The sequence below is a fragment of the Physeter macrocephalus genome, chromosome 16 (genome assembly GCF_002837175.3).
Source record: "Physeter macrocephalus isolate SW-GA chromosome 16, ASM283717v5, whole genome shotgun sequence".
NCBI classification, from domain to species: domain Eukaryota; kingdom Metazoa; phylum Chordata; class Mammalia; order Artiodactyla; family Physeteridae; genus Physeter; species Physeter macrocephalus.
Window position 1 is genome coordinate 104160888 of NC_041229.1, and position 24276 is coordinate 104185163.

The 24276-nt window shown below is 57.7% G+C and overlaps 2 protein-coding genes across 12 annotated transcripts in view; both read left to right on the top strand.

The window, feature by feature from the left end:
* Positions 1 to 16709, top strand: part of LRP5 (LDL receptor related protein 5) — a 108800-nt gene extending 92091 nt beyond the window's left edge. Inside the window, exons 15-21 of the mRNA XM_055091384.1 lie at positions 599 to 724; positions 4305 to 4541; positions 6416 to 6526; positions 8187 to 8423; positions 8688 to 8827; positions 14284 to 14381; positions 16076 to 16709. Of these exons, the coding sequence (XP_054947359.1) occupies positions 599 to 724; positions 4305 to 4541; positions 6416 to 6526; positions 8187 to 8423; positions 8688 to 8827; positions 14284 to 14381; positions 16076 to 16337 (1211 nt within the window). The 3' untranslated portion in view covers positions 16338 to 16709. The remainder of the gene's footprint in view (positions 1 to 598; positions 725 to 4304; positions 4542 to 6415; positions 6527 to 8186; positions 8424 to 8687; positions 8828 to 14283; positions 14382 to 16075) is intronic.
* A 7208-nt stretch (positions 16710 to 23917) lies between these two features.
* PPP6R3 (protein phosphatase 6 regulatory subunit 3) overlaps positions 23918 to 24276 on the top strand; it is a 135640-nt gene continuing 135281 nt past the window's right edge. For 7 of the 11 annotated variants that reach the window (XM_024133316.3, XM_024133319.3, XM_024133320.3 and 4 more), the window contains exon 1: positions 23920 to 24055. The gene's annotated coding sequence lies outside the window, so the exon portion shown is untranslated. Of the gene's footprint in view, positions 24056 to 24276 lie in introns of all 11 variants that reach the window. The other 4 variants (XM_024133318.3, XM_007126915.4, XM_028501128.2 and 1 more) reach the window with 2 other exon arrangements.

Below are 24276 nucleotides of genomic sequence, written 5' to 3' on the forward strand. Positions count from 1 at the left end.
GTTGTCGGTGTTCCTTGTGGCTGCATCATTGCAGTCTCTGCCTTTGTCATCACATGACCTTTTCCCCTGCCTTCACCTCTTACGTCGTCTCTTAGAAGGACATTTGTCAGTGCATTTAGGGACCACACAGACAATTCAGAATTCGACCCCATCTCAAGATCCTTAACGTGATTACGTCATTTGCTAAGACCCTTTTCCTAAATGAGGTCACATTGACAGATTCCAGGCATTAGGACGTGGACATATCTTTTGGGGGGCCACCACTCAGCCCACTACACCATGAGAGACAGACACGCAGGTGGGCAGTGTAGCATGACGGTAGTGGGCACAGTGGGAGCTGGTGCAGACAGGCCTGGGGTATGATGTAGGGAAAGTTCTATAAGTGCTTTTGGCCTCCGTTTCCTCATCTGCAGAATGCAGTGTCAATAGAAACAGACTCCATAGGCTGCCCTAAGAATTAAGTGTGAGGATCTACCACACTCCTACTGGAGTGCCAGTTCTTGTGAGTTCTTGCCTGGCATTCATCCCCTCCATCCTCTAGGCCACAGTCCTGAGGTAGGAGGCAGAGCCCGACCCCCTCCCTCTTTTCTCTCCACAGCAGCCCACCCTTGTGCCCGGGACAATGGCGGCTGTTCCCACATCTGCATTGCCAAGGGTGATGGGACGCCACGGTGCTCATGTCCAGTCCACCTCGTGCTCCTGCAGAACCTGTTGACTTGTGGTGGTAGGTGTGACCTCAGCACTTTCTGTTGGGACATTGAACAGGACCTTATTCTCTGCCTGCCAGGTTGCTGCCTGGCAGTCTTTTAATACATAGTCCCTGTGGCATCCAGTATCCTGAGCAGACTGTCTCTTTGTCCTCTTTTCTAATATATGCATTTCAGGGCTATGAATTTCCCTCTAAGCACTGGTTTTGCTGCATCCCACAAATTTTGATAAATTGCATTCATTTTCAGTTAGTTAAAATATTTTTAAATTGTTCTCAATAATTCTTTGGCCCTTGTGTTATTTAGAAGTGTGTTGTGTAATTTCCAAATGGTTGGGAATTTTCCAGCTATCTTTCTGTTATTGATTTCTAGTTTAGTTCCATTAAATTAATGTGGAATTAATTTCCATTTCCTCATCCCTAAAACAGAAGCAGCCATCCTCCATCACAGGCTCCTCATGGGAGTAACGAAGACAGCGGAGAAAGCACGTGCACACGCATGTGTGAGCGAGTATGTGCGCATACTCCCCCTCCTCCTCTGAGCTCCTGGGCGCTGGTCTTTACCCTGTCCCTTTTCTTCTCAGCCTCACCCCCATGACCTCCACGCTGTGTCTCACACACGGCATATGCTTTGTGTGATTTCTGTCCTTTTAACTTCGTTCAGGTATGTTTTATGCCCCAGCATGTGGTCTACCTCGGTGAATATTCCATGTGAGCTTGAGAAGATGTGTCATCTGATGTTGCTGGGTGCAGTGTTCTATAGATGTTGGTTAGATCCAGTTGATGGATAGTGCTGTTCAGGTTGTCTGTATCCTTCCTGACTGCTTGTGCTGTCAGTTACTGATGGAGGTGTTGAAGTCTCCAATAGTGGGTTTGTCTAATTTTTTAGCACTGTCTTTTCTCCGCCTTCTACCCTTGATCCTCTTCTTCCCTAAGGTTGCACAGGGAGTGGTCAAGAATGTAAGCTTTAGTGTCAGACAGACCTGGGTTCAAATCCCAGCTTTGCCACTTCCCAGCTGAGTGACCCTGGGCTGGTCACTCACCTCTCTGAGCCTCCACTTCCTTCTCTGTGAAATAAGAGAAATTGAGAGCACTTACTTGATGGGGTTGTTATTAAGCAACAGAGTACTTTGCATGGTCCCTGACACACGGCACACAGGAATGCCAGCTGCTATTAGTTGTGAGAATGGCAGTAAGTAATAAAAAGGGATAATTGTCATTGTCACCGTGATGAAACCCAATCCCCAGGACTTCCTCTCCTCTTCCTGCAGGTCCCCCAGGTCACCTTGGATGTGCTGTTTCTGTGTTCCTCTCTTCTTCCCTCCTCCTCTGAGCTCCTGGGGGCCGGTCTTTACCCTGTCCCTTTTCTTCTCATCCTCACCCCCATGACCTCCACGCTGTGTCCCACACACGGCCTGTGCTCAGCACATCTCAGGCAGCAGGACCACGGGCCTGTCCTTCTGGAGCTTTCTCCTTCCCCACCTCACACTGTGAACCCCAGAGAGCTTGGCCAAGAACAGAGGGGATATTTCGTGACTGTCCCCTGGTGGGGGCCACCTTGACCCTCCTGAGCTTCCTGGTGGCTTCTTTCTGAGTTCTGGCCCCAGGGCCCACATGGCTCTGTGGCCTGAGTGGCTGTGCAGGTCCCACAGACGTCCTGGCTGCCCTGGAGGAGACGGGGCCAGGGAGAGAGCTGCATAGAGTGCTCAGCTCTCCCTGGGACCCCAGCCCTGGGCCTCCCCAGGGGAGGACGCATCCCTCTGTCACCCGCCCCCGGGCTTTGGCCCTCAGACTTGAGGATGCCAGGCCCTTCCTCACGGCTTAAGAGGCCTGTATTTACTGTGTCCCCATCTCCGTTCTTCCCTGGCCTCTTCTCTGGGGGCTCACAGGAGGATAAGGGCTGCCTAAGGTTCCCAGGAGGTGCCATGGACCCTCGTGCCTCGTGCACTGGCAGAGCAGCGCCACTGCCAATGCTGCGCACGCGCACGGTACCGAACCAGGCGCCGCGCATGTGCACGTGCTCGCTCACACGTGCGCGTGCGCGTACGCGTGCTTTCTCGGCCGTCTTCGTTACTCCCGCAAGGAGCCTGTGATGGAGGGTGGCTGCTTCTGTTTCAGGGACGAGGAGATGGAGGCTCTGGGAGGCTGGGGGGGTCCTCGGGTTGCACAGCTGCTGGGGGAGCCTGGGTTCAACCCCAGGTCCGTGCAACCCCCATCCTGTCCCGCCCTCACTCTCCGGCCGCTGCCGCCAGGACTGGGGGCCCTGCGGGGAATCAGAGCCTGCCCCACACGGACCCGCTTCTTCCTGCTGGGCTGTGGGGGGCTGGAGCCCAGGAGCGGGGCCTCGGCCACTGTCCACAGGCACCTTTTCCGTGGCCAGCATCCCTGTGTTCTTTGTTGGTGGCTCGGTGTGCACACATCCGTCGTTGGCTCCTTTGTCCCCGGCTGTCCCCTGTGGCCGAGCCCGGTGGGAACAGCGGCCTTGTGTTCATTTTTGCTCACATCCCCTCCCCCATCTCACATCCCTCTTCAGCCCAGTGTGGACCCCGCGGTTACGGGGGAGGCATATGGGTTCCAAATGTTGAAAGGCTTAGTACGTCTTGAAATCAATACTTCTGTGAAATTGATATCTTCTTTTGTTTTTTTGACGGTGCTGCGTGGCTTGTGTACCTTAGTTCCCTGACCAGGGATTGAACCCAGGGCTCGGCAGTGAAAGTGCCAAGTCCTAACCACTGGACTGCCAGAGAACTCCCGATACCTTTTTCCTTAATCAGATTTCAAGGGTGTTGAGGACTGTTGCTAAACGTTAAAACAAAGTTTGGGCCAATTTCTGGGGCTCAGTTTCCTGTGATTTTCCAGACAGAGGAGTGGAGAGATGATGACGGGCCCCCTGGGAAATGGGGACAGCCCGGGACCAAGGGGCTCCTCCTGTGTCTCTCTGCCAGTGCCCTGGCATCCATGCCCGTCTGTGTCCCGGCCTCCAGGGCAGTGCCACTCACTGAGTGCTACTGTGCATCTGGCCCATTCTTGGCCTGCACTGGGGAAGCTGACCCCGAGGGGGGAGTGACTTGCCATGGCCACCTGGTAGGCGGTGGCCCCAGATCTCCTGTCCTTCACCCTCCCAGCTCACCACCCTTCCATGACTCCCCCATCCTCATCTACTCCGCTGTCCTCTGTGGTGTCCTCACCACCTGCCTTTCCTCAGCCCACTCTTCAACAAGGTGCCTGGGCCTTCCACCGGTGCCCCTCCACCCCCACCCCGCCATGCCTGTGGGCTCGCTGGCCACCCACAGAGTTCTGGCTCCGCTGCCCCAAATGTGTAACTGGTGTGGGTGCTGAGCACCCACTTTCTGACCCTCCTCTTTCCGGCGGGGGTGCGGTGGACCCTCCCCTGTAGCCAGGCCGTGCGCACGGGCCTGGATTGACAGCTTCATCACGCACGGGGGGGCTGGAGGTGGGCCGCAGACAGGACGCAGGGCGGTGGAGACCGGGTACAGCACCTGTGAATTGAGTGTGTTCCCCGCTTTGAAACGCAGAGGTGTTTCGCCCGGTTTTTGCCCAGCCGGGCGGCCTGTGATGGTCTTTCTCTCCTCCCCAGAGCCTCCGACGTGCTCCCCGGACCAGTTCGCGTGCGCCACCGGGGAGATCGACTGCATTCCTGGGGCCTGGCGCTGCGACGGCTTCCCGGAGTGTGATGACCAGAGCGACGAGGAGGGCTGTCCGGTGTGCTCGGCCTCCCAGTTCCCGTGCGCGCGGGGCCAGTGCGTGGACCTGCGGCTGCGCTGTGATGGCGAGGCCGACTGCCAGGACCGCTCGGACGAGGCGGACTGCGACGGTGAGGCCCCGCCCCTCCCCTGGGCTCGCGCTCTCCGCCCTCCCTCCGCCCTCCTGGAGCTTGGGCTCCATCGGGTCACACGTAAAGCTCGGCCTGGAGCGAAACTGCCGTGGCCCTTCAGCTGGGGAGGGGAGAATGTTAGTTGCAGGCCTCGCCGAGCAGTTTGGCTTGAAGGCAGACTGAGTCTATCTTGCCTTCCCTCCTTCAGTCAAGAACTTTCCAGAGACCCCAGTTAAGTCCAGTAGTCAGCTGGATTTGCATGCTTTACACCCTGGTTAAGCCCCATCCCAAAAGGCAGTGCCGTCCTCCACCAAGCGGTCGGGGGGATCACGCTGACCTCTGGGTGGTTTCCAGTATCCCATTGAACCAGGAGTTACAAAGAGATTTGCCTAGTGAACCTGGGTCCACGCTGACTGGCAGGGTCTTCCTTTTAGACCGTGACAGTGACACAAGTCTCTGTGCTCCCTCTGAGTGTTTCTTACATAAAATGACCTGCGCGGTTGGTTCCTGCCACACACCGTCAGCACCGCGGCCCCATGACTGCCACTGAGCTGTGAATGGGTCGTTCTAGCTGCCACCCCACAGCCACCGGCCCTCTTCTTGGATAAGTCAGATGTTCTCTGTTCACTGTCCACTGTCCCCATTCATGATGAGCAGTCATTTTGCGGAAGATGAAGGCCCGGGCGTCATTTCCCCAGATGTTTCTATAAAGCCGCAGTTGCTAAGTCTTTCCAGCTCACAGCCCCTTTGAATTCGATGGAGACTGTAGACCAGAGATGAGCACGCTGCGGCCTGAGGGCCAAATCCAGATCACCACCTATTTGGGTAGATGCAGTTTTACTGGGACACAGTCAGGCTCATTCACTTACATATTGTCTCGGACTGGTCTTGCAGGGAAACAGCAGAGTTGAGTAGTTACAAAAGAGACCTGTCTGGCTGTTTACAGAAAAGTTTGCTGAGCCCTGCCTTACATCCTTGGCCCCAGCACCATCTTGTGGCCCAGATCTCAGCAGGTGGCAGGAGCCCTGATTAGGGACCGTCCCCTCCCTCCTCCCGCTGTGACTGTTTCTCCTGGAGAAAGGAAGCACCAGGAGGACGGCAGACCCTAGTGGAGGCTCTGGGCTCCGCCCTCCGTTTCAGAAGCCTCCTCTCCTGCTAGGTTACCAACAGATCTGCCCACTTATTGCAAGGACAGGGTTCCTCGTCTCTGGTTTCCAGAGTGGGCGCCTGGGGCAGGGCGGGTGGGGAGCTTAGACGGCAAGTACTGGGGGCGGGTGATGCCTTCCTCGTGGGGCCAGAGCCCTTTCCAGGTCAGCAGGGAGGCAGCGGTCAGTACCCAGCCTTCCTCGTCCTCCTTGCGTGGCCCGCCTCTGCCTTCCCGGTTGAGCTCTGCTCCCGCTTCCTGACCCTCAGAGCTCTGCTGGTGCATACCCTGTCCCCTGCCCCTCCCACTCCAGGAGCCCGGCTCCTTGTGGTGGTCCTCTAGTTGGCTGTCACCTTCCTGGTAACCTGGGAGGGCCTGGGCACAGGGGCCGTGGTAGTCCTGGTGCTTTGCGGGCCTGACCCATGGTAGGAACCTGATGAATGAATACCTCCCTGGGTCGTTGAGGTCTCTTCCCGGCCAGCCCGCCCCCAGCATTGCATGGGCCTCGGAACTGGGGTCCTCGAGGGGTGGGTGAAGACTGGCTTTGCTGTGACCACGCCCCGACCCGGTCCTAGAAAGGGTCCGTTTGTCTGCTCTGTATTTGGAGCCCAGACCTCTGTTTTGGGGTCTGGGGGGGCGGGGCAGGGAGCATCGGTGGTGGTCATCTGCTTAGTGCTCCTGGCTGCATCATGCCCTCCAGCCTCTCTGAACGCAAGGCCCCTCCTTGCAGCCGTCTGCCTGCCCAACCAGTTCCGGTGTGCCAGCGGCCAGTGCGTCCTCATCAAGCAGCAGTGCGATTCCTTTCCTGACTGCGTCGACGGCTCCGACGAGCTCATGTGCGGTGAGCTGGCTTCCCCCAGAGGGCGGGGTTGGAGGGTTGCCCTATGCTGGGGTTCTGTCCCAGGACCGTGGGGTCTAGAGGGAGGAAATGGCGGGGACTGAGGAGGCTGGGAGGTCAGGAGTATTTGGCCTCGGTAGGGAGTCAGGGAAGCCTTCCTGGAGGTGGAGGCGGCTGTGAGGAGGGGGAGGGGGAACTGTGAGCCAAGGGGCATTTCAGCTGGGACAGAGGCACAGAGGAGGCACAGATGTGCCAGGCCAGGCCTGAGTGTAGGCGGCATGCTTCTGCCCAGAGCCCTCACTCGGCAGCATCTGTCAACAAGATCACCCTGACAGAGTAGTGGGTGGGTCCATTCCCTGGCAGCCTGCTGTCTGGCTGAGGAGGAGCGACGTGTGCCCACGCACACACGTACACGCACGCACACGCACACGCACACGCACACGTGCTGCATGCCCCTTGAGTGACGTAGCTTGTACGGCCAGGGATGCAGGGGCTAGAGAATGTGAAACCAGGGCAGTCAGAGAAGGCTTCCTGGAGGCGTTGGCTCTTGAAGGGCTGTCTGATTCAGACAGGAAGGGAGCTGGATTCCCAGACAGGAAGTGGGAGTGTGTCCGTGTGTCTGGGGATACGGCCACTTCGCTCACCGCAGAGGGACCGGGGCTGAGAGCTCTGCCTGCAGGATAGAGGCGCCTTGTGAATGGGGAAGAGGGAGGGGTCCCCAGGGGACTCACTGAGCGCTTTTGTGCCTGCACATCAACCCGGGTCAGGCCGCTCAGCTCCCATCTCAGGAGCGCGGTCTGGGGGCCAGAGGGTAGCGGTCGGAGCCCCGGGGGGTCTGAGCCCCGCGCCTCTGCCGGGCAGGTGTCCAGTGAGACAGTGTCTGTCTTCAGGCTCCCATGTGATCGCGGCCCCAGTCGCTGGGGGTGAGGTTCATGCATAGTCAGGCCTCGTCGCCAGAACCAGCAGCTTTCCTCCCTTTCCTTTGGGTTTTGGCCGGCCGGAGGGGACGTGGTTGATTTGCCCTCAGAAACGTGCCACCCTGATGGGAAGGGGAATGTCCTTTTGTCAGAGTTGAGTCTAGAGCCCAGACATGCTCTCCATGCCGCAGGTGGCTTTGATCGTGGGGCAAAAGCCCCAGCAGTGCCCCGGCCCGGGAGCCCTGGGTGCCCCTTTGCAGCCCCGAGCTGGCTCCTGGCTTCTTGGGTTTGACTGGGCCCGAGTCCAGGCCCTTCACCTTCTACTTCGCACGCTTTCCCTGCCCAGGGCCTTAAGGATCCCGGGCCTCTGTGGCGCGCAGGCGTGAGGGGCTCAGACGGAGGCCCCGGGCCCTGGGTGCTTGGGTCAGCCCCGCCCCTCCGCGTGGTCCCGTCGCCCCGCCCCGCCCCGCCCCCTCCCGCCGGCTGGTGCTCGGGCTCAGCTGGACTAGGGACGCGGACCCGGGAGGACCCAGCGCCTGCTTCCGGCCGAGAAGCTCCGGGTCAGGGGCATGCCTAGGAGGCTGCCTCGGAGGAGTCGCTGCTGAGGGGCCGGGGGCTGTGGCAGAGCTGGGTCAGCCGAGGAGGGGGAGAAGGCGCTGCGGCTCCGTCGGCGGGTGCTGGGCCGGGGCGGGAGCCGCCCCCTTTGGGTTAACGTCCGCTGTCGCTTCCTGCCCGTGCTCTGGCAGAAATCACCAAGCTGCCCTCGGACGACGGCCCGGCCCACAGCAGCGCCATCGGGCCGGTTATCGGCATCATCCTCTCGCTCTTCATCATGGGCGGGGTGTACTTCGTGTGCCAGCGCGTGGTGTGTCAGCGCTACGCCGGGGCCAACGGGCCCTTCCCGCATGAGTACGTCAGTGGGACGCCCCACGTGCCCCTCAATTTCATCGCCCCCGGCGGCTCCCAGCACGGCCCCTTCACAGGTGAGGAGCCTGGGCGGCCGTGCGGAGACTGACAGGGCGGGGTATGGGGCGAGTGGATCAGGAATGCTCTTTGGACTGGACCTGAGATGTTCTCGTGGGCCGTGTCCTGAGTCGTCCCCCGGGGACGGCTGGACGGGGACACGTCTCATAGGGCTTCCTCACCCGAACCTGGGTCTGCTGGGCAGCGGGGCTGGGGAGAGTGCGCCGTGTCCGTGGGGCGCCCCTGCCCCTAACTGGCCTCGTTCCCCCACCCCCTCCCCGCAGGCATTTCGTGCAGCAAGTCCATGATGAGCTCCGTGAGCCTGATGGGGGGCCGAGCCGGGGTGCCCCTCTACGACCGGAACCACGTCACCGGGGCCTCGTCCAGCAGCTCATCCAGCACCAAGGCCACGCTGTACCCGCCAGTGAGTAGAGGCAGGAGGAGGCCTGGCCAGCTCAGGGTCCCCCCGCCCACCAGGGGCAGGCACGTGCTGTGTGACCTCAGGATTTGGAGAATTACTTGCTGTTCCACCACTTAGAGTGGTGGGTGCGTTCACCTTTCTCCCCGTCCTGACCTGTAGTTTTTTTCTCTTCAACGTCATTTTCTGTTCAGAAAAGAGTATTCCCTGTTCATTGTGGATGAGCTGGAAGCCACATAAAATCCTAAAAAGTGGGAGTCTCACCCATAATCCCACCTCCCAGGGTTGCTGTCAGGCGTTGCCCTGTCTGGGTGGCCATCTGGTTCCTCGGGCCCGCCCCGTCGGCAGGGCCTGTCTGGATGGACGCGAGCTTCCCCTCAGCGTCCCCACCAGAAACACTCTATTTTCCAGCCTTGCTGGTGTCCAGAAAATAGCCGGATGGTTTTCTAAGGACAGGCACTCCTGGGGTGACTATCGTGGCTGAAATGCTCCCTGGAGCTTCCGGCAGCCTGAGTGGGGTGAGGGGCTGGCCCTAGGCCGCGCCACGCCCTGGAACGAAATGACTATACAGAGGGTGAAGTGCCAAAGCCCCCAGTATCCCAGCCCCACACCAGGATCCCGAGGGGGACCCTGTCCTTGAGGCTGGAAAAGACCCCCATTTCCAAAGCGTGGCCCCAGGGTAACCGGGGCAAGCTTGATGCACCGATGTGAGTCTGGGGATACATATCAGGTTCTGACTTTATATGGTTCTGTGCTTTTTAATTCTTCAAAGCCCGACTTCCTGTGACGGTATGCTCTTTTGACGTGAAGACGGCCCCTTGAGCTTTCTCTGGGGGGTCGCCAGCGAGCCCCACCCACCAGGGCTGGGCCTTCCTGCCCTTCTGGGTGTGTCCCCCCTATCCGGGGTGTTGCCCCTCCTTATCACACCTGACCTGGCAGGACCAAGGAGCGGGGGGCAGCGGGGGTCATTATCTCGGGCTGGCAGGATCAGCACCAAATCTCCTGGCAGGTCCAGGGCCCGACTGTGTTTAGGGGCAACAAGGAGCCAGGAGCCTGGAGTTTCAGACTCCTCCCCACCAAACCTCTTGTCCTTCCTGCTGCTACTGTCACCTGGCTTTCAGATGTCCCATATGTAACCAGCTGAAAGCACTAGGAACCCGTGTTAAGACTGAGCTTACCCCAGGACAGCCCCCTGGACCCCCGCATGCAGACACCAGGATGCTCGGGAAACTGGCTTCTCCATCCCCAGCCCCTGCTGGGAGCTGGGGAGATCTTGTTTGACAGCAAGAGGTGACACTGACCACCAGCAGTTTTTTTCAGCGGCTTTATTGAGATATAATCCACACACCATCCAATCCACCCACCCACTTACAGCGTACGGTTCGGTGGTTTTTAGTATATTCGCAGAGTTGTGCAGTCATCACCATTGTTAAATTTAGAACATTTCATCATCCCCCAAAGAAACCCTACATGGAGCCAGCTATTTAAAAATTAACTACATTAGTTTGAATCAGTAATATATGTTCGTGGTACAGAATTCAAAGGGCATGGTGAAAAGAGGGCCCAGCCCTCACCTGCTCAGGAGCTCACCCCTCCCCCGGAGGCACATCCTGTGGCGAGTTTATCGTGTGTCCTCCCAGAGGAAATCTGTACATACGCAAGTATACAAGAGTATAAACTTTATTTTCCCAACGAAGAGTAATTTTTTTTTTAGTAATATATGTTCGTGGTACAGAATTCAAAGGGCATGGTGAAAAGGCAGTTGTAAGAAATAAAACAGAGAGGTCCCATCTCCCTTTCACCAATTTTCCCCAGTGGTAACATCCTATGTAACTATGGTTGTCTTAGCCCATTCATGCTGCTCTAACAAACATACCATAGACTGGGCAGCTTAAACTACACACATTTATTTCCCACAGTTCTGGAGGCTGGCAAACTCAAGCTCAAGGTTCTGGCAGGTTTGGGCCCGGTCCCTGGTTCATAGTATTGTCTTCCCCGCTTCCTTTTCTTTCTTTCCTTCTTTCTTTTCTTTCTTTCTTTCTTTGCTTTCTTTCTTTCTTTCTCACTGCGAGGCTTGCAGGATCTCAGTCCCCTGACCAGGGATTGAACCCGGGCCACGGCAGTGAAAGCATGGAGTCCTAACCACTAGGCCACCAGGGAACTCCCTATAGTGGCCGTCTTATCTGTATATGGTGGCAGGAGAGAGGGAGCTCCCGGGTCGCTTTTTTAAGGGCACTGATTCCATTTATGAGGGCTCCACCCTCGTGACTTAATCACATCCCCAAAGCCCACCTCCTAATACCATCATGTCGGAGATTAGGTTTCAACATGTGAATTTGTGGGGACACAGACATTCAGTCTATAGCAGTAGTACAGTAGCATAATCAGGGCATTGATATGGTGCCCTTTGACTTTATTCACAGTTCACCAGTTTTATATATGCCCTTTTATTTTAAGACAACTTTTATCTATCTATCTATCTACCTGTCTGTCTCTATCTATCTGTCAATTCTAGGTTCACAGCAAAATTGGGAGGAGGGTAGGGAGGTTTCCCAAATCCCCCTTCCTCCCCCTTTATCAACAGCCCCCACCAGAGTGGGACACTCGTTACAGTCCATGAATCTACACGTCACCATCACCCAGAGTCCATGGTTTATATCTTGAGTTTGCTGTTGGTGGTGTGTTATTCTGTGGGTTTGGACAAATGTGAAAATGACATGTATCCACCATTTTAGTCTCATACAGAGTAGTTTCATATGTACTTTTTTTTTTTTTTTTTTTTGCGGTACGCGGGCCTCTCACTGTCGTGGCCTCTCCCGTCGCGGGGCACAGGCTCCGGACGCGCAGGCTCAGCGGCCATGGCTCACGGGCCCAGCCGCTCCGCGGCATGTGGAATCTTCCCGGACCGGGGCACGAACCCGTGTCCCCTGCATCGGCAGGCGGACTCTCAACCACTGCGCCACCAGGGAAGCCCCATATGTACTTTTTAAAACCTGCATGATAGCATCTGAAGGTAATGGCAGCTCCTCTCTGAGCCTTGCTTTTTGCTACCAAGGATCAGTGAAAGCTGGCCTTTACCCAGCACTTCTGAGGAATACACTCTTCGTGTGCTGTTATCACCCCGACTCCAGAAGGGGGCGCTATCAGCCTCCTTTTTTACAGATGAGGCCAAGGAACTGAGTGGTGACTACCCGCCCCCCTCCTCCCTGGGGCCATTCTGTCCAAGCTGACCACTCCCCTACCCTGCCTCTCCTGCACCCTGAAGTTTGTTTTGCTTCTCGGGCAGAGCTGTCCCCCTCTTGGTGACTGGACAGTGCCCTTTTTTGGGGTGCGGCTGGGCCACACCAGTGGGTGTCCAGTCATTCTCAGCGTCTCGTTACCCTAACGGGATGCCCGGAACTCCTGCGGTTTCCTCATTTCCCCTCCTGGGTGGGGGCCAGCAGGAAGATGCCCTGCAGCTAAGGCTGAGCATTGGTCATCTTGACCGTTCTTGCCAAGGGTCCCTCACGAGGGGACAGTCCATCTTCCCGCCAGCAGAGGGCCACACCAGCACGACCGTCCCTCTCAAACACACTCTCGTCAGGTCCAGTTTAGGGTAAAAATGGTATGGTGGTGTAATTTATATTTCTCTTATTATGTATGATGTCAAAGATCTTTTTGTATGTTTAATAACCTTTGTAGTTTTATTTTCTCAGATGGGTGCGTTTATGTCCTTTTTCTATTGGGTTGTTGGTATTTTTAAAATTTATTTGTAAGGGCTCTTTATATAGAGGTATATTAAGAAAGTTAGCCTGGGATAAGGGTTGAAAATGTTTTTCCTAGCTTTCTGTCTTTTGATTTGGTTTATGTTGTGTTTTGCCATTTATACAATGAAATTATTCATCTTTTATGGGAGTTTGGGGGGTTTTTAGTCATGCCCAGAAAGCCTTTCCCTTCTCGTAAAAAAGTTTCTTTCCATGCTCTCTTTCTTAATGTTCTCAAGGTTTCGTGTTTGTATTTTTTTTTTTTTTTTTCCTAACTTTTGGCTGCGTTGGGTCTTCATTGCTGCACGCGGGCTTTCTCTAGTTGCAGTGAGCGGGGGCTGCTCTTCATCTTGGTGCGCAGGCTTCTCTTTGTGGAGCACAGGCTCTAGGTGCGCGGGCTCAGTCGCTGTGGCACGCGGGCTCAGTAGTTGTGGCTGCGGGTTCTAGAGCGCAGGCTCAGTAGTTGTGGCTCACGGGCTTAGCTGCTCCGCGGCATGTGGGATCTTCCCGGACCAGGGCTCGAACCCGTGTCCCCGGCATAGGCAGGCAGATTCTTAACCACTGCGCCACCAGGGAAGTCCCTCGTGTTTGTATTTAATTTTGATTCTCCTGGAATCAAATTTAACTTTGATTCTCCTGGAATGTAATTAGGTGCACTGAGTGAGGCTGGAGGCATCTGACTTTTATTTCTGTGCTGATGGCTACCAGGCGGCCTTTAGGGAATTCCCTGGTGGTGCAGTGGTTAAGAATCCGAGCTCCCACTGCAGGAGGCACAGGTTTCAATCCCTGGATGGGGAACTAAGATCCCACATGCCAAGCAGTGCGGCCAAAAGAAAAAAAAAAAAAAAAAAAAGGCGGCCTTTATTAGTCAAGGTCCAATCAGGAGACAGAAGTCACATGGTGATTTGAAGAGAGAAAGTTCAATATACAGAATTATTATCAGGGATTAGAATTGCAGGGAACTGGCCAGTGAGACAGCTCAGAGGAGGGGCGGGGGGCACAGGCAGCGATGGTTGCTGGGGAAGGTGCAGACCCCGCGGGTGTCTGGGCCCCAGGGCTCTCTGTCCCTCTTGTGGGGCCGGTCATGTGCCGCCTGGCTCTGGAGGGCACATTCACGGGGAAGAGTTGTGTACTTATGATCACAGTTTGGGGGCAATATAGTCCCTTGAGAACGGGGCGCCCCTTCCTGATTTGCTGAGAGGGTGGGGAGGGCGGGCAGCAGGGCTGTGGCCCCTCCTTCCGTGTGGTGGTGCCTGGGCCTCGTCAGGGTTCCGGCTGGGATGTGGGTCCGCCTGAGTGTTAGGAGTAAGGAATGAATTACAGAGATTAGACTTCGCACCACGTGGGAGGAGATGGGGGAGTAAAAGACCAGAGAGGGGGGTTGACAGAAAAGTCCCCGAGGAACCTCGGGAGGCACTCAGTGGCCTCAGTGGCGTGGGGACACGCCCGGGCCTGCAGGGACCCTTCCCTGCTGGTGGCACGGTGCAGGGGGGGCTGCGTCGGGGTCCTGAGCGTGCAGCCGAGCTCCCGGGCCTGGGGTCACCACTGATCAGCGGGCCGGGCTCTCCCCTTGCTCTCCCCCTCCTCGGGCCACAGCTGCCCCTTCCCCGCCCCAGACCAGGAGGGGCCCTGGGAGGAGGGCAGCCGGTTGGGGGTGGCCGGTGGGCAGTGAGGACAGCCGGCTCCGGGGCCCGTGTGACTTTGCTTGGCTCCCCTCAGATCCTGAACCCACCGCCGTCCCCCGCCACGGACCCCTCCTTGTACAACGTGGACGTGTTCTACCCTTCCAGCATTCCCGCCACCGCCAGGCCGTACAGGTACGGAGCCCCCGCGCCCCGCGGTACCGGGCCTGGTCCCCGTTTCCTACGGGAGAAAGTGCGGAGGGGTCGGGGCGCCGGTGGGCGTGCTGAGTTCAGAAACCATCCGGAGCCCACGGGTGGCAGCCCTGGGGGTGTTTTGTAAGCCGGGCCACACGTGGCCTTGAATGACGCCCCCAGGGGTCTCCACCGCAGCCGGCCCCGCCCCCCGGAGGGCTCTGCGCTCTGTGCCTGAATCCAGCGCTGGGACCCCGGTGGGGCGCCACCCCTTGGTACCTCGGTCCCGGGAAGCATCAAATCCACAGCCGCGGGAGAGCAGGCGAGGCTGGCCCTTGATGGGACGATGCTTCCCCCTTACCCACTGCGAGGGCCTGCTTGGGCCCGGGAAACCCCCGGGCCTGCTCAGCCCCGACCCTGCACTCCCAGCTGCCCCTTTAGGGGTCGCACGACCCCCCTCCTTGGTGGGGAGCGGCCACCTGGAGAGCTGAGTTGAAGCGGGATCCGGGTTTGCTGCCCTGTGGCCAGGGGCGGGTCGGAGCCGGGGTGGGCGAGGTGAACCTGCTGACCTTCACCCGGTGGTCTCAGCCGACAGGGCCCGCCCACCAGGTGCGCTGGGGCCCCCGCCCCCCGCCCCGGGCGAGCTACCTGATGGGGCAGGTGGAGGGTCGGCCCCGCCAGGCTCGCCCCCTGTGTAGAGAGCAGGGCTTGGGGGTGGCGGAGGCCCTTGGTCCTCCCGGAGCGGCGGACCCTCCGAGCGCGGCACCGCCTGCCACCTGGTGGCCGTTTTGGGAACTCCGGGGCCTGCGGCAGCCGTGCGGATTCCGGGGAGGCCCAGCTGCTTACTGGGTCACTGCCCTGTTCAAGAACCTGCGGGGGCTCCCCAGTGCCCCAGTGTCACCGTGTGTGCCAGGAGCTGTCACCTCCACACCAGCCAGGCCAGGCCCCTCAGCCTCCAGTCCACTGCATGCCGTGCTCCTCCTGCCCTGGTTTTGGTCTCCCTCCAGTACCTCTGCCCCCGCACTGTCTGTGGGGTCCCTTCTTGCTCCCAGGGCTCCACGAGGCATGTCCTGCTGCTGCACCTTCCTCAGCGTAGGTGCCCCTCGCTGGCCCTTTGGTGCTGGCTCCACCTTCCCGCCCATGGGAGCCCCACTGTAGCTCTTAAACACACCACGATCCCCACCTTGGACTCGGGCCAAAGGGCGATGTCACGGGGGACGGTCGGGAGGCATCTCCGGGATCAAGATGGGAGGCCAACTGGTCTCCAGTAGTTACAGGAACGGTAGAAGGCGGAACGGTCGTTGACCACTTTCTGGTGTCAGATGCCGTTTCTAGCACATTCCAGGCAGAATCTCGTTTTAATCCTCACAAGCTCCTTTTGAAATGGATACTGTTTCATCTTCCCCATTGTGTCAATGAGAAACTGAAGCTCAGAGAGGTTAAGTTGCCCAAGGTCAGCCAGGTGTAGGCTCTGGAGGCCTGTTCCCCGTAAAGGCGACCTTGGCCTGGGGCTGCAGTCCTTGTCAGGGCCTGGGCTTGGCAGCCTGCAGGGTAGGTGCCAGTGAGCCCACTTTAAAGGTGGCGATGTTGAGGCTCAGAGAGGCCACATAGCCGGGGGACCCAAGTGCCCCAAAGGTGGCCGTGCATGTGGGCCACTGTGAACCCAGGTCCCCTTTCCCTTGCTGTATCCCCTCCAGACCCTACATCATCCGTGGCATGGCGCCCCCTACGACGCCCTGCAGCACAGACGTGTGTGACAGTGACTACAGCGCCAGCCGCTGGAAGGCCAGCAAGTACTACCTGGATTTGAACTCGGACTCAGACCCCTACCCGCCTCCGCCCACACCCCACAGCCAGTACCTGTCGGCGGAGGACAGCTGCCCACCGTCGCCCGCCACGGAGAGGAGCTATTTCCACCTCTTCCCGCCCCCTCCGTCCCCCTGCACGGACTCGTCCTGACCTCGGCCGGGCCACCCTGGCCTCTCTCTGCCCCTGTAAATAGTTTTAAATATGAACAAAGAAAAAATTATATTTTATGATTTAAAAAATAAATATAGTTGGGATTTTAAAAACATGAGAAATGTGAACAGTGATGGGGGGTGGGCAGGGCGGGGAAAACTTTGTACAATGGAGAAAATATTTATAAACCTAATTTTTTTAAACATCATTGCCATTCTTTCATGCCGTGTGTGTTGGAGCTGAGTGTCCCCACAGAGTGAACGCTGACCTCTGGCCCTCCCTGGACAGCTGTCGGAGTCCTGCACTTGTCCTCCTGGGCATGGGCGTCTTATCATCTCCTTATCATCTCTCCTTATCATCTTATCATCTCCCCATCCTGTGGGAGACAGGGAGGGGTGAGACCTCTGGGCAGAGGCCTGCGGGCGGGTCAGCTTCGTGGATGCCTGACTCACGCAGGACTTGATGCTTGATTTCATGCTCTGCTGTTGCCGTCCCGAAATTCTAAATAATTTTGAAGACTGGGGCCCTGCATTTTCATTTCGCATTGGGCTCTGCAGGTTACATACCTGGGCTTTGGGCTGTTCCCTGGCTGGTCCTTGCTGCTGTCTGACCTGTGCGTGGCGGCCCAGGGCCGCTGTTGCCCGGCAGGACAGTGCTGGGGTGGGGGGTGGGGCGGGGGAACCTCCCCGGCGGTCCAGTGGTTAAGACTTCACCTTCCTCTGCAGGGGGCGCGGGCTCGATCCCTTAGCTCAGGGAGCTAAGATACCACGTGCCTCGCGGCCAAAACACCAAAACATAAAACAGAAGCATATTGTAGCAGATTCAATAAAGGCTTTAAAAAAATGGTCCACATCAAAAAAATCTTTGAAAAAAAAAAACAGTGCTGGGGGGACACTTCCTTGGCGGTCCGGGGTTTGGGACTCGGCGCTTTCACCGCCAAGGGCCTGGGTTCAATCTGCGGTTGGGGAACTAAGATCCCGCGAGCTGTGCAGCGTGGCCAAAAAGAGACAGTGCTGGGGGCCCTGCCATCCGCGTTGACCCCAGTGGATGGCGCTGCCGGGCCACACTTGCCCTGGGTTGGGGAGGGAGCCCCCCCAGCCCTCCTGCTCTCCCGGCCCCCACTGTGTCCGTATCTGCAGATGGGCTGTGGAGAGCCTGGTCCTCACAGAGTCCTGCCCCGTGCCCACCCGGCTGGTCCTGGAAGAGACATGGGTCAGGCCTGGTCCCTGCCCCTGGGGGTCCCCAGTCTGTGGAAGCAGCGGTGTGTCGTGAGGAGGCTGGGCTGTTCTGAGGCCAGGCAGGAAGAACCACACTCGCAGGGCTGGGAGGAAGGAAAACGCAACAGCCAGGAAGGGCCCGACCCCTCCCCGGAACGTCGGCGGGAGGTCAGGGCGGAATCGGGCATGGTGCCGGTGCGCCCTCCGCTCGGGAATCAAACCACAAAGAGCCAGAAGAGGTGCCTCCGCACACGACCCTGAGATTGCGCGCTTGAGCCCTGAGGCCTGGAGTGCCGAGGTGACAGCCGAGGGAGGGCTGTGGCCCCGAGGGCTCCAAGACTGTTGGCCAGGGGACCCAGCTGGGGATGGGCCTGGTTTCCTGGGACAGACCTTTGAGGGGTAGCCTCCCCTGACTCCTGATTGCCCGGGAGTTCCCCAAGGTCGTGGGTCAGCGTTGGCGGTGATGGAAACAGGTGGGCTTGCTGGTGCTGCTGTCAGCACCTCTCGAGAGCAGATGCTGGGGATGGGCCGCCTGCCGTCGGTGCAAAGCCACGGCGAGCATAGGCGGCCCGCCCTGAGTGCCGAGCCAGGGCCAGCTGTGCCACCCCCGGTAGGGATCTACACTCAAGTCCCCTTTGTAGACCGCACGGGGCAGATCCGCCTCTGCCTGAAAAGCGTCATTTCTTCTCTGCTTCATCCAGCCGCCCTGTCCGTCTGTCAAGGAAGGGTGCCATCACCCACCCCACCGGGACTACAGTAGGGCTTCTGTGAGATAAGCCTTACTCAGCCGGGGCCTGCCAAGTTGCAGGTTCTCCGTGAGCGGGAGAGGTGACATGCTTGCCCAAGGTCACAGCGCTAAGGACCAGCAGGGCTAGAGTGCACCCGGCCCCCGGGGCCCAAGGTAGCAGCTCCTGCCCACGGAGCTGCCTGCGCAAGGAAGCTCAGGGCTCGGAGCACTTGGGCCCCCTTACTCTCAGGTGCTCATTAAAGCACCAGTATCGATGCAGGCAGCCAGTGGGGCAGCGGGGGGCGGCTGCACCATGGGGGAGAACCCCCGCCCCCCAACTCTCCTGCCCGGTCAGCCATCCAGTCTGCTCGGGAAGCCAGGGATCTAGCACAGGGTGGGGGAGCGGTGGCCGGGCTGCTGCTCCCTGGTGGCCTATGTGCGCTGGGAGGAAGTCCTCCCCCTCCCTCTCCTGCAGGCCCGGGATAGAGCCATTGCATGGCCAGGGTGCCAGAGGGTCAACTCACTGGCCTCCTACTATATGTCAAGTAAATCTATCAGCCTTTATTAAGCGGCTACTGTGTGCAGAGCTCTGCGCTTAAGTCACAGGCTGGGGGCCCCAGAGAGCGGTGAGATGTGACCCCCTCCCTTAAAGGTGCTCGAAACCTAGTAACGGAGGCAGTTTCCAAAGCTGTGGGGAAAGCACAGTGTTATATCCTGGGGCCCGTATTCAGATGGGAAGACAAGGAGGGCTTCCTGGAGGAGGTGATGTCTAATCTGTCTCTCAAGTGTGGGGGTGAAGTTAACGGGCTTATTTCATTTAAACTTCACAAGAGCCCAGCTAGGTCAATGGTATCCCCCGTTTGTAGTGGAGGAAACCAAGGCTCGGGGAGAAAGAAGTAAAGCCGGAGTTTTTTTCATTCACTTGTTCAATCCTTCCTTTATCCAGTAAACATTCCCATCTGGCTAATGGGTGCTGCTCAATGTGGCCAAAAGGGCTTCTAGTTTCCCTTTAAACCCTCTCAACTCTGCGGTGACACCCACTGCTCCCCAAGTCTCTGCCATCCTTTACTGAGCCCTGCGGGGTTTCTCTCATGTGATGGCCCCCTCCCCACCAACCCCATCAGAGGGGATCCATTTGTTCAGCTCGGCCTGCCTCCAACCCCAGGACGGGTGTGGGAGCTCCTCCCTGCCTGAGGTCCAGAGCCCCCTTGGGTCTACAGCTGCCCTGGGCAGCCGAACCAGATCCATGTGCCCAGATCTGGGGCATGTCCACTGTCGGGCAGGACGCTGGGGAACCAGGATGTGGGCAGTGCAGAAGCTTCTGTCCCTGAGAAGCCTGGGTGGTTGCGAAGTTGGGTGGGCTTGGATCCCACTTGGCCCCTGTTCCTTCTCCAGAGCCACTCAGCTGGCGCTTCTAGCACTGGGACCCCCTTGTTGGACCACACCCTCTGACGATGGAGCTGGGGTCCCACCAAGGAACACCCAAAGGCCATCTTCTCTTTTCTTTCCCCGCAAGCTCGACGGTGGCCCTAATCATTAGCAACCGTAGTGGTTCCCCTTTCTATCACCAGTCCTTTGGTGGAAAGGGAAATACCTCCCCCGCAACCCAGACAGAATCTTAACGCAGTGAAGAAAAGGAAAAGAAACAGAGTTAAATTTCCATGTTAAAATGGGCCTACCCTTCATATCCCCCTAGATTTCCTCACTGCCCCCTTCTCTCCAGCCTCAACACATCCTAACCTGACCCAGCAACCACCCAGCACCAGCTCTGGCCCTTCCAGAGCATGTCCTCTGCCAGGGAAACCCCACTCCAGCCCTCGGATCAGGACTGAGCCTGGGTGACCTAGCAGAAGGAAAGACAATGGTGGTCTCTGTTCTCAAGGCAAGCTCATCCAATTTAAAGCCTTTTCTTTGTCCTGAGCTGGTCTTTCCTATCTGAGTGTATGCGTGTGTGTCTGTGGTAAACTGTCCTTTCTTTCATGAAATCACAGTAACAGTAAATAGTATTTTTTAAAAATCACTACTTGATAGAATTAAGATCTGGCAGCTCTGTGTCTGTTCCCCAAGGTTAAGGAGTCATAGCTGGGTGATGGGCATACGTGTGCTCACTAATACTTTTCTCTCTACTGTTGAGTATGTGTGAAATTTTTCATATAATTTTTTTAAAAGTCTAGATGGCTTGAAAATGGAAATATTAAAAATTAAATTACAAAGGGATTAGGGAGAAGAAGAGGAAGGTGGCAATTTGAGAAATCTAGAAGTTTTATGATGGTGAGGCCACTGCAGAGCTTTTGAAGTCACTCTCCTCTTTAAAGCCTGTCAATGGCTCCCCATGGTCCTCAGGAGATAGGCTCAACTCAGATGCCTCCTCCTCCGGGAAGTTCTCCCTGACTTCAACCCTTCTGGTTAGGCTAGGAGCTCATCATAATTGGAGACTTTGGGTGCCCACTTATGTTGGATGAGGTACTGCGTTATTTCTTTTCTTTTTAATATTTATTTATTTGGCTGCGCCAGGTCTTAGTTGAGGCACCTGGGATCTTCCTTGCGGCATGTGGGATCTTTAGCTGCGGCATGCAGGATCTAGTTCCCTGACAAGGGATTGAACCCGGGCCCCCTGCATTGGGAGTGCGGAGCCTTAACCACTGGACCACCAGGGAAGTCCCTGCATTAGTTCCTTTAACTATAGTGCACATGGCTCTGTGACCCACCTCAGTCTGGGATGGAGGAGCCTGAAGCAGATACTGGCAAGTCCTTTGATGATGAATGAGTAAAGGGATGCACGAATCAGTGGGTGGCTGGGCCACCTCCTCCCCAGGAGGGCAGGTGCCGGCCCTGGCTGCCCCCTCCTGCCCACACACTCAGAGGTGTCCCTCTGAGGCACCGCCCCCGTCATCAACAACACTGACTTGTGCTAGAGGACCAGAATTGGGACACGGACAGGCAAGAGAGAGACCAGATTGAATAGGACGAAGGCGTCGTGCTGGATTACTTGGAAAGGAAAGGCAGGAGATAGGTAGGCTTAAGACTTCCTCACCAGACAAAAGGTAGCCATTGGAAGAACAAGGCAGGTCCAGCTGCAGAGAAGGGTCACACCAAAGAGCACTGTCAGAGCATCGGTCAGTCGGAAAGACCAGGAGGTCTTTACAAAGAATTTGTAATGAAATTAACAATTAATTCCTGAGCATCTACTGTGTGCTAAGTACTAGGTACTGTAGTACAGCAGTGAAGAAAACAAAAACTAACCTCAAGAAGCTTTTAGTGCAATGGATCTAGAAACAGAAAGTTCAGTTTTCAGTCCTGCTCAAGAGCACAGGGTTCATCTCATATTTAATGCTATTTAAAGCATCACATCGTATAGAGCGCTTTTACTGTCCCGGGGTTCCCTGCAGCCTCTCCCGTGCTCCTAGGTCCAGTCGCTAGGGACTGGCCCTCTGGTCCTATGCTACTGCTATAGCACAGCCTTGCTGCTCTTAATCCAAACAATCCTTTCTAAAGTATGGCCAGCCCTGAATTCGCCCTTCTGTTGCTCCGAAGCTTTTCCTGGCCCTCGCTGTCTGAGGATAAACCCCAAGTTCCTTTGCGTTTCCTCCAAAGCTGCTATAGGTCCCTCCCATTGTTTTCCCCCCAGACCTGTGATCACCACGACCTGGTCCTCCAACAGATGTGCCTCTCCTCACCATGCTTCCGCAGTTCCCTCTGCCGGGTAGGCCTGCCTCTGCCCCGCCCCGGGTTATCTGTATGTATGTCCCTCTCCCTAACCCTCTGCACCAAGCACATCTTCTGAACTGGTTTCAATCTTGACTGTGTTCTTCGCTAGCTGTGTGGCCTTGGGCAAGGCTCTGAGCCTCTTCCGAACAGTAGAATCAAGGTAAGTAACATCTGCCCTTGGTTGCTGCCTTCCTAGAGGCCCAGTGCCCTCCAGGGCATGCACACAGGCGGGTAGGTATTATCACCAGTACTTTACAGATAAGACCTGGAGATTCAGAGGGGCACTGATCACCAGCCAAGGTCACTCAGCCAATACGGGTGTCTAAATGCTTTCTGGGTCTCAGTTAACTAACATGTAATATTGGGATGATAATCTACAAGCGATGAACTCCTTCTAGATTTGGCTTCTAGCCAAAGGCTCGCTGAAAGGGGTGAGCTGGGGGAGAGGCATGTTTGCACCAGAGACCCAGCTCCCCAGGTGCTGGGGTTGACCCAGTTCAAGCTGGGATCCATTCTCCCTGCCATCTGGCACAGGGGCTCAGAGAGTCTGAGTCAGGGAGGTGGAGGGCCAGCTTGGGCGGGTGCACAGGGGTGCAGCGGGATGCTGAGCATTGGGAAGGCAGCCCAGGGGCCAACTCCAATGGTCCTGCCATCCCGCTACCCGCAGGGGCCAAGCTCTGTCACTTTTCTCAGGCCTGGACTCTGGGAGACAGCCTGGGGAAGCCCCGCAGTAAGCCTGCCTCCTGTCCTTGAGGTGGAGTGGCCATCTCTGACCAAGCCAGTGCCCCCAGGGAAACCTGCCATCCTCCCTGCACGGGGTCCTCTTTATGACTCCAGGCCCGGCACCCATCTGAGCATTGGGACTGTTGGTTTCCCCCGGGGCGTCACCTCTCCCACCACAACCCAACCTGCTCCAAAGCCCCACCCTGGGGTCTCAGGTCTCTCTCCCTGCCACCCAGACCTAGGCTCACGGTTCTGTCCTCCCTGTCCCGTGGGTGGAAATGTCACCTGCTCAGGAAGACCCCGACCACTCTGCGGCCTGCTTTACTTACCTGGTGTTGCCCAGGTGGAGTCTGACGTCTCCCACAGACGTCAAAGCCGGGACCCTCTGCTCCCTGCGCACCCCCGCAGCCTGGGCACAGACCAAGCGCTCACTAGATTCGAAGAAGCTCCTGCGCAAATCCTTCTGCGAGGCAAAACAAAGGACCCCGCGTCCCTGCACTTCTCCTCCTTCGTGGAACTGGGCGCACAGATTGGGGGACCGGACCCCTCACTCTGCCCCTGTAACTCCTGGTACTGCTGCCCCCTTTGAGAACAAAGTGACCGTCACCGACGGGCGACGACCCCCTCCCCCACCTACCTACCTTTATAAAATTCAACCGTGGAGAATGCGGGCGTCGATCCCGCTACCTCTCACATGCTAAGCGAGCGCTCTACCATTTGAGCTAATTCCCCAGCTCCGAGGAACTTCCGCCGCCGAAACACATTGTGGCTCACGTCATCACCGGTTTCCTCCAGGCCCTCCGACCCGCCTGCCCGCCGGTCTCGCTACCCCATTGGTTCTCTTGCAACTCCCAGAGCTACGGCCATGATTGGTTTGGCTCAAATTAGTTTTAAAAAGCATTGGCTATCGGATTGGTGGTCCGAAGCGTCCGTCAAGCGGAGGCCCTGCTGTTGCTACGGCGTAGGGGGACCCAGCCAGGAGTCTCTCGGTTTCTGATTTGTTTCTCCAGACTCCGGGGTCCTAGAGGTTCCGGATCCGTCAAGTCCATGGGAAAAGAATGCGCCCCTCGCACTTGACGGACGGGGTCTGCGAGCCAATCGGAGTGGGTGCAACGGGGCAGCAGTGTGACCCAATAGGTTGCAGGGGGCGGGAGAGGGAGGCCAATGAGCGTGGAGCCGGGGGCGGGGGCAGGGCCTTGATTGGTCGTGAGGCGGCCGGAGGGAGGGCGGGGGGAACTCAAGGCCTGCTTGATACGTCCGCCATTTTGGGCGCTTCGCTGATGGTGTCGGTGAGCGCGTTTCCCGCCTGAGCGCAACTAGCGGCGAGTCTCGGGCACCTCCAGGTAATGGGGGGAGGGGGCGGCGGAGCGGGCCGCGGCGCGGGGTGCGCGGGGTGCGCGGCGCGCGGGCGGCGGCGGGGCCCCTCCGCCCGGCCTCGGCGGCTCGGGGAGGGAGCGTCCCGGCCCCCTCCCCTCCCCCCCGGAATTCGCCGCTGGGCGGCCGGGGAGGCGCGGCGCTCGGGCTCCCCGGCTCGTCCCCGCCCGCTCCTGTCAGCCGCTTGCTC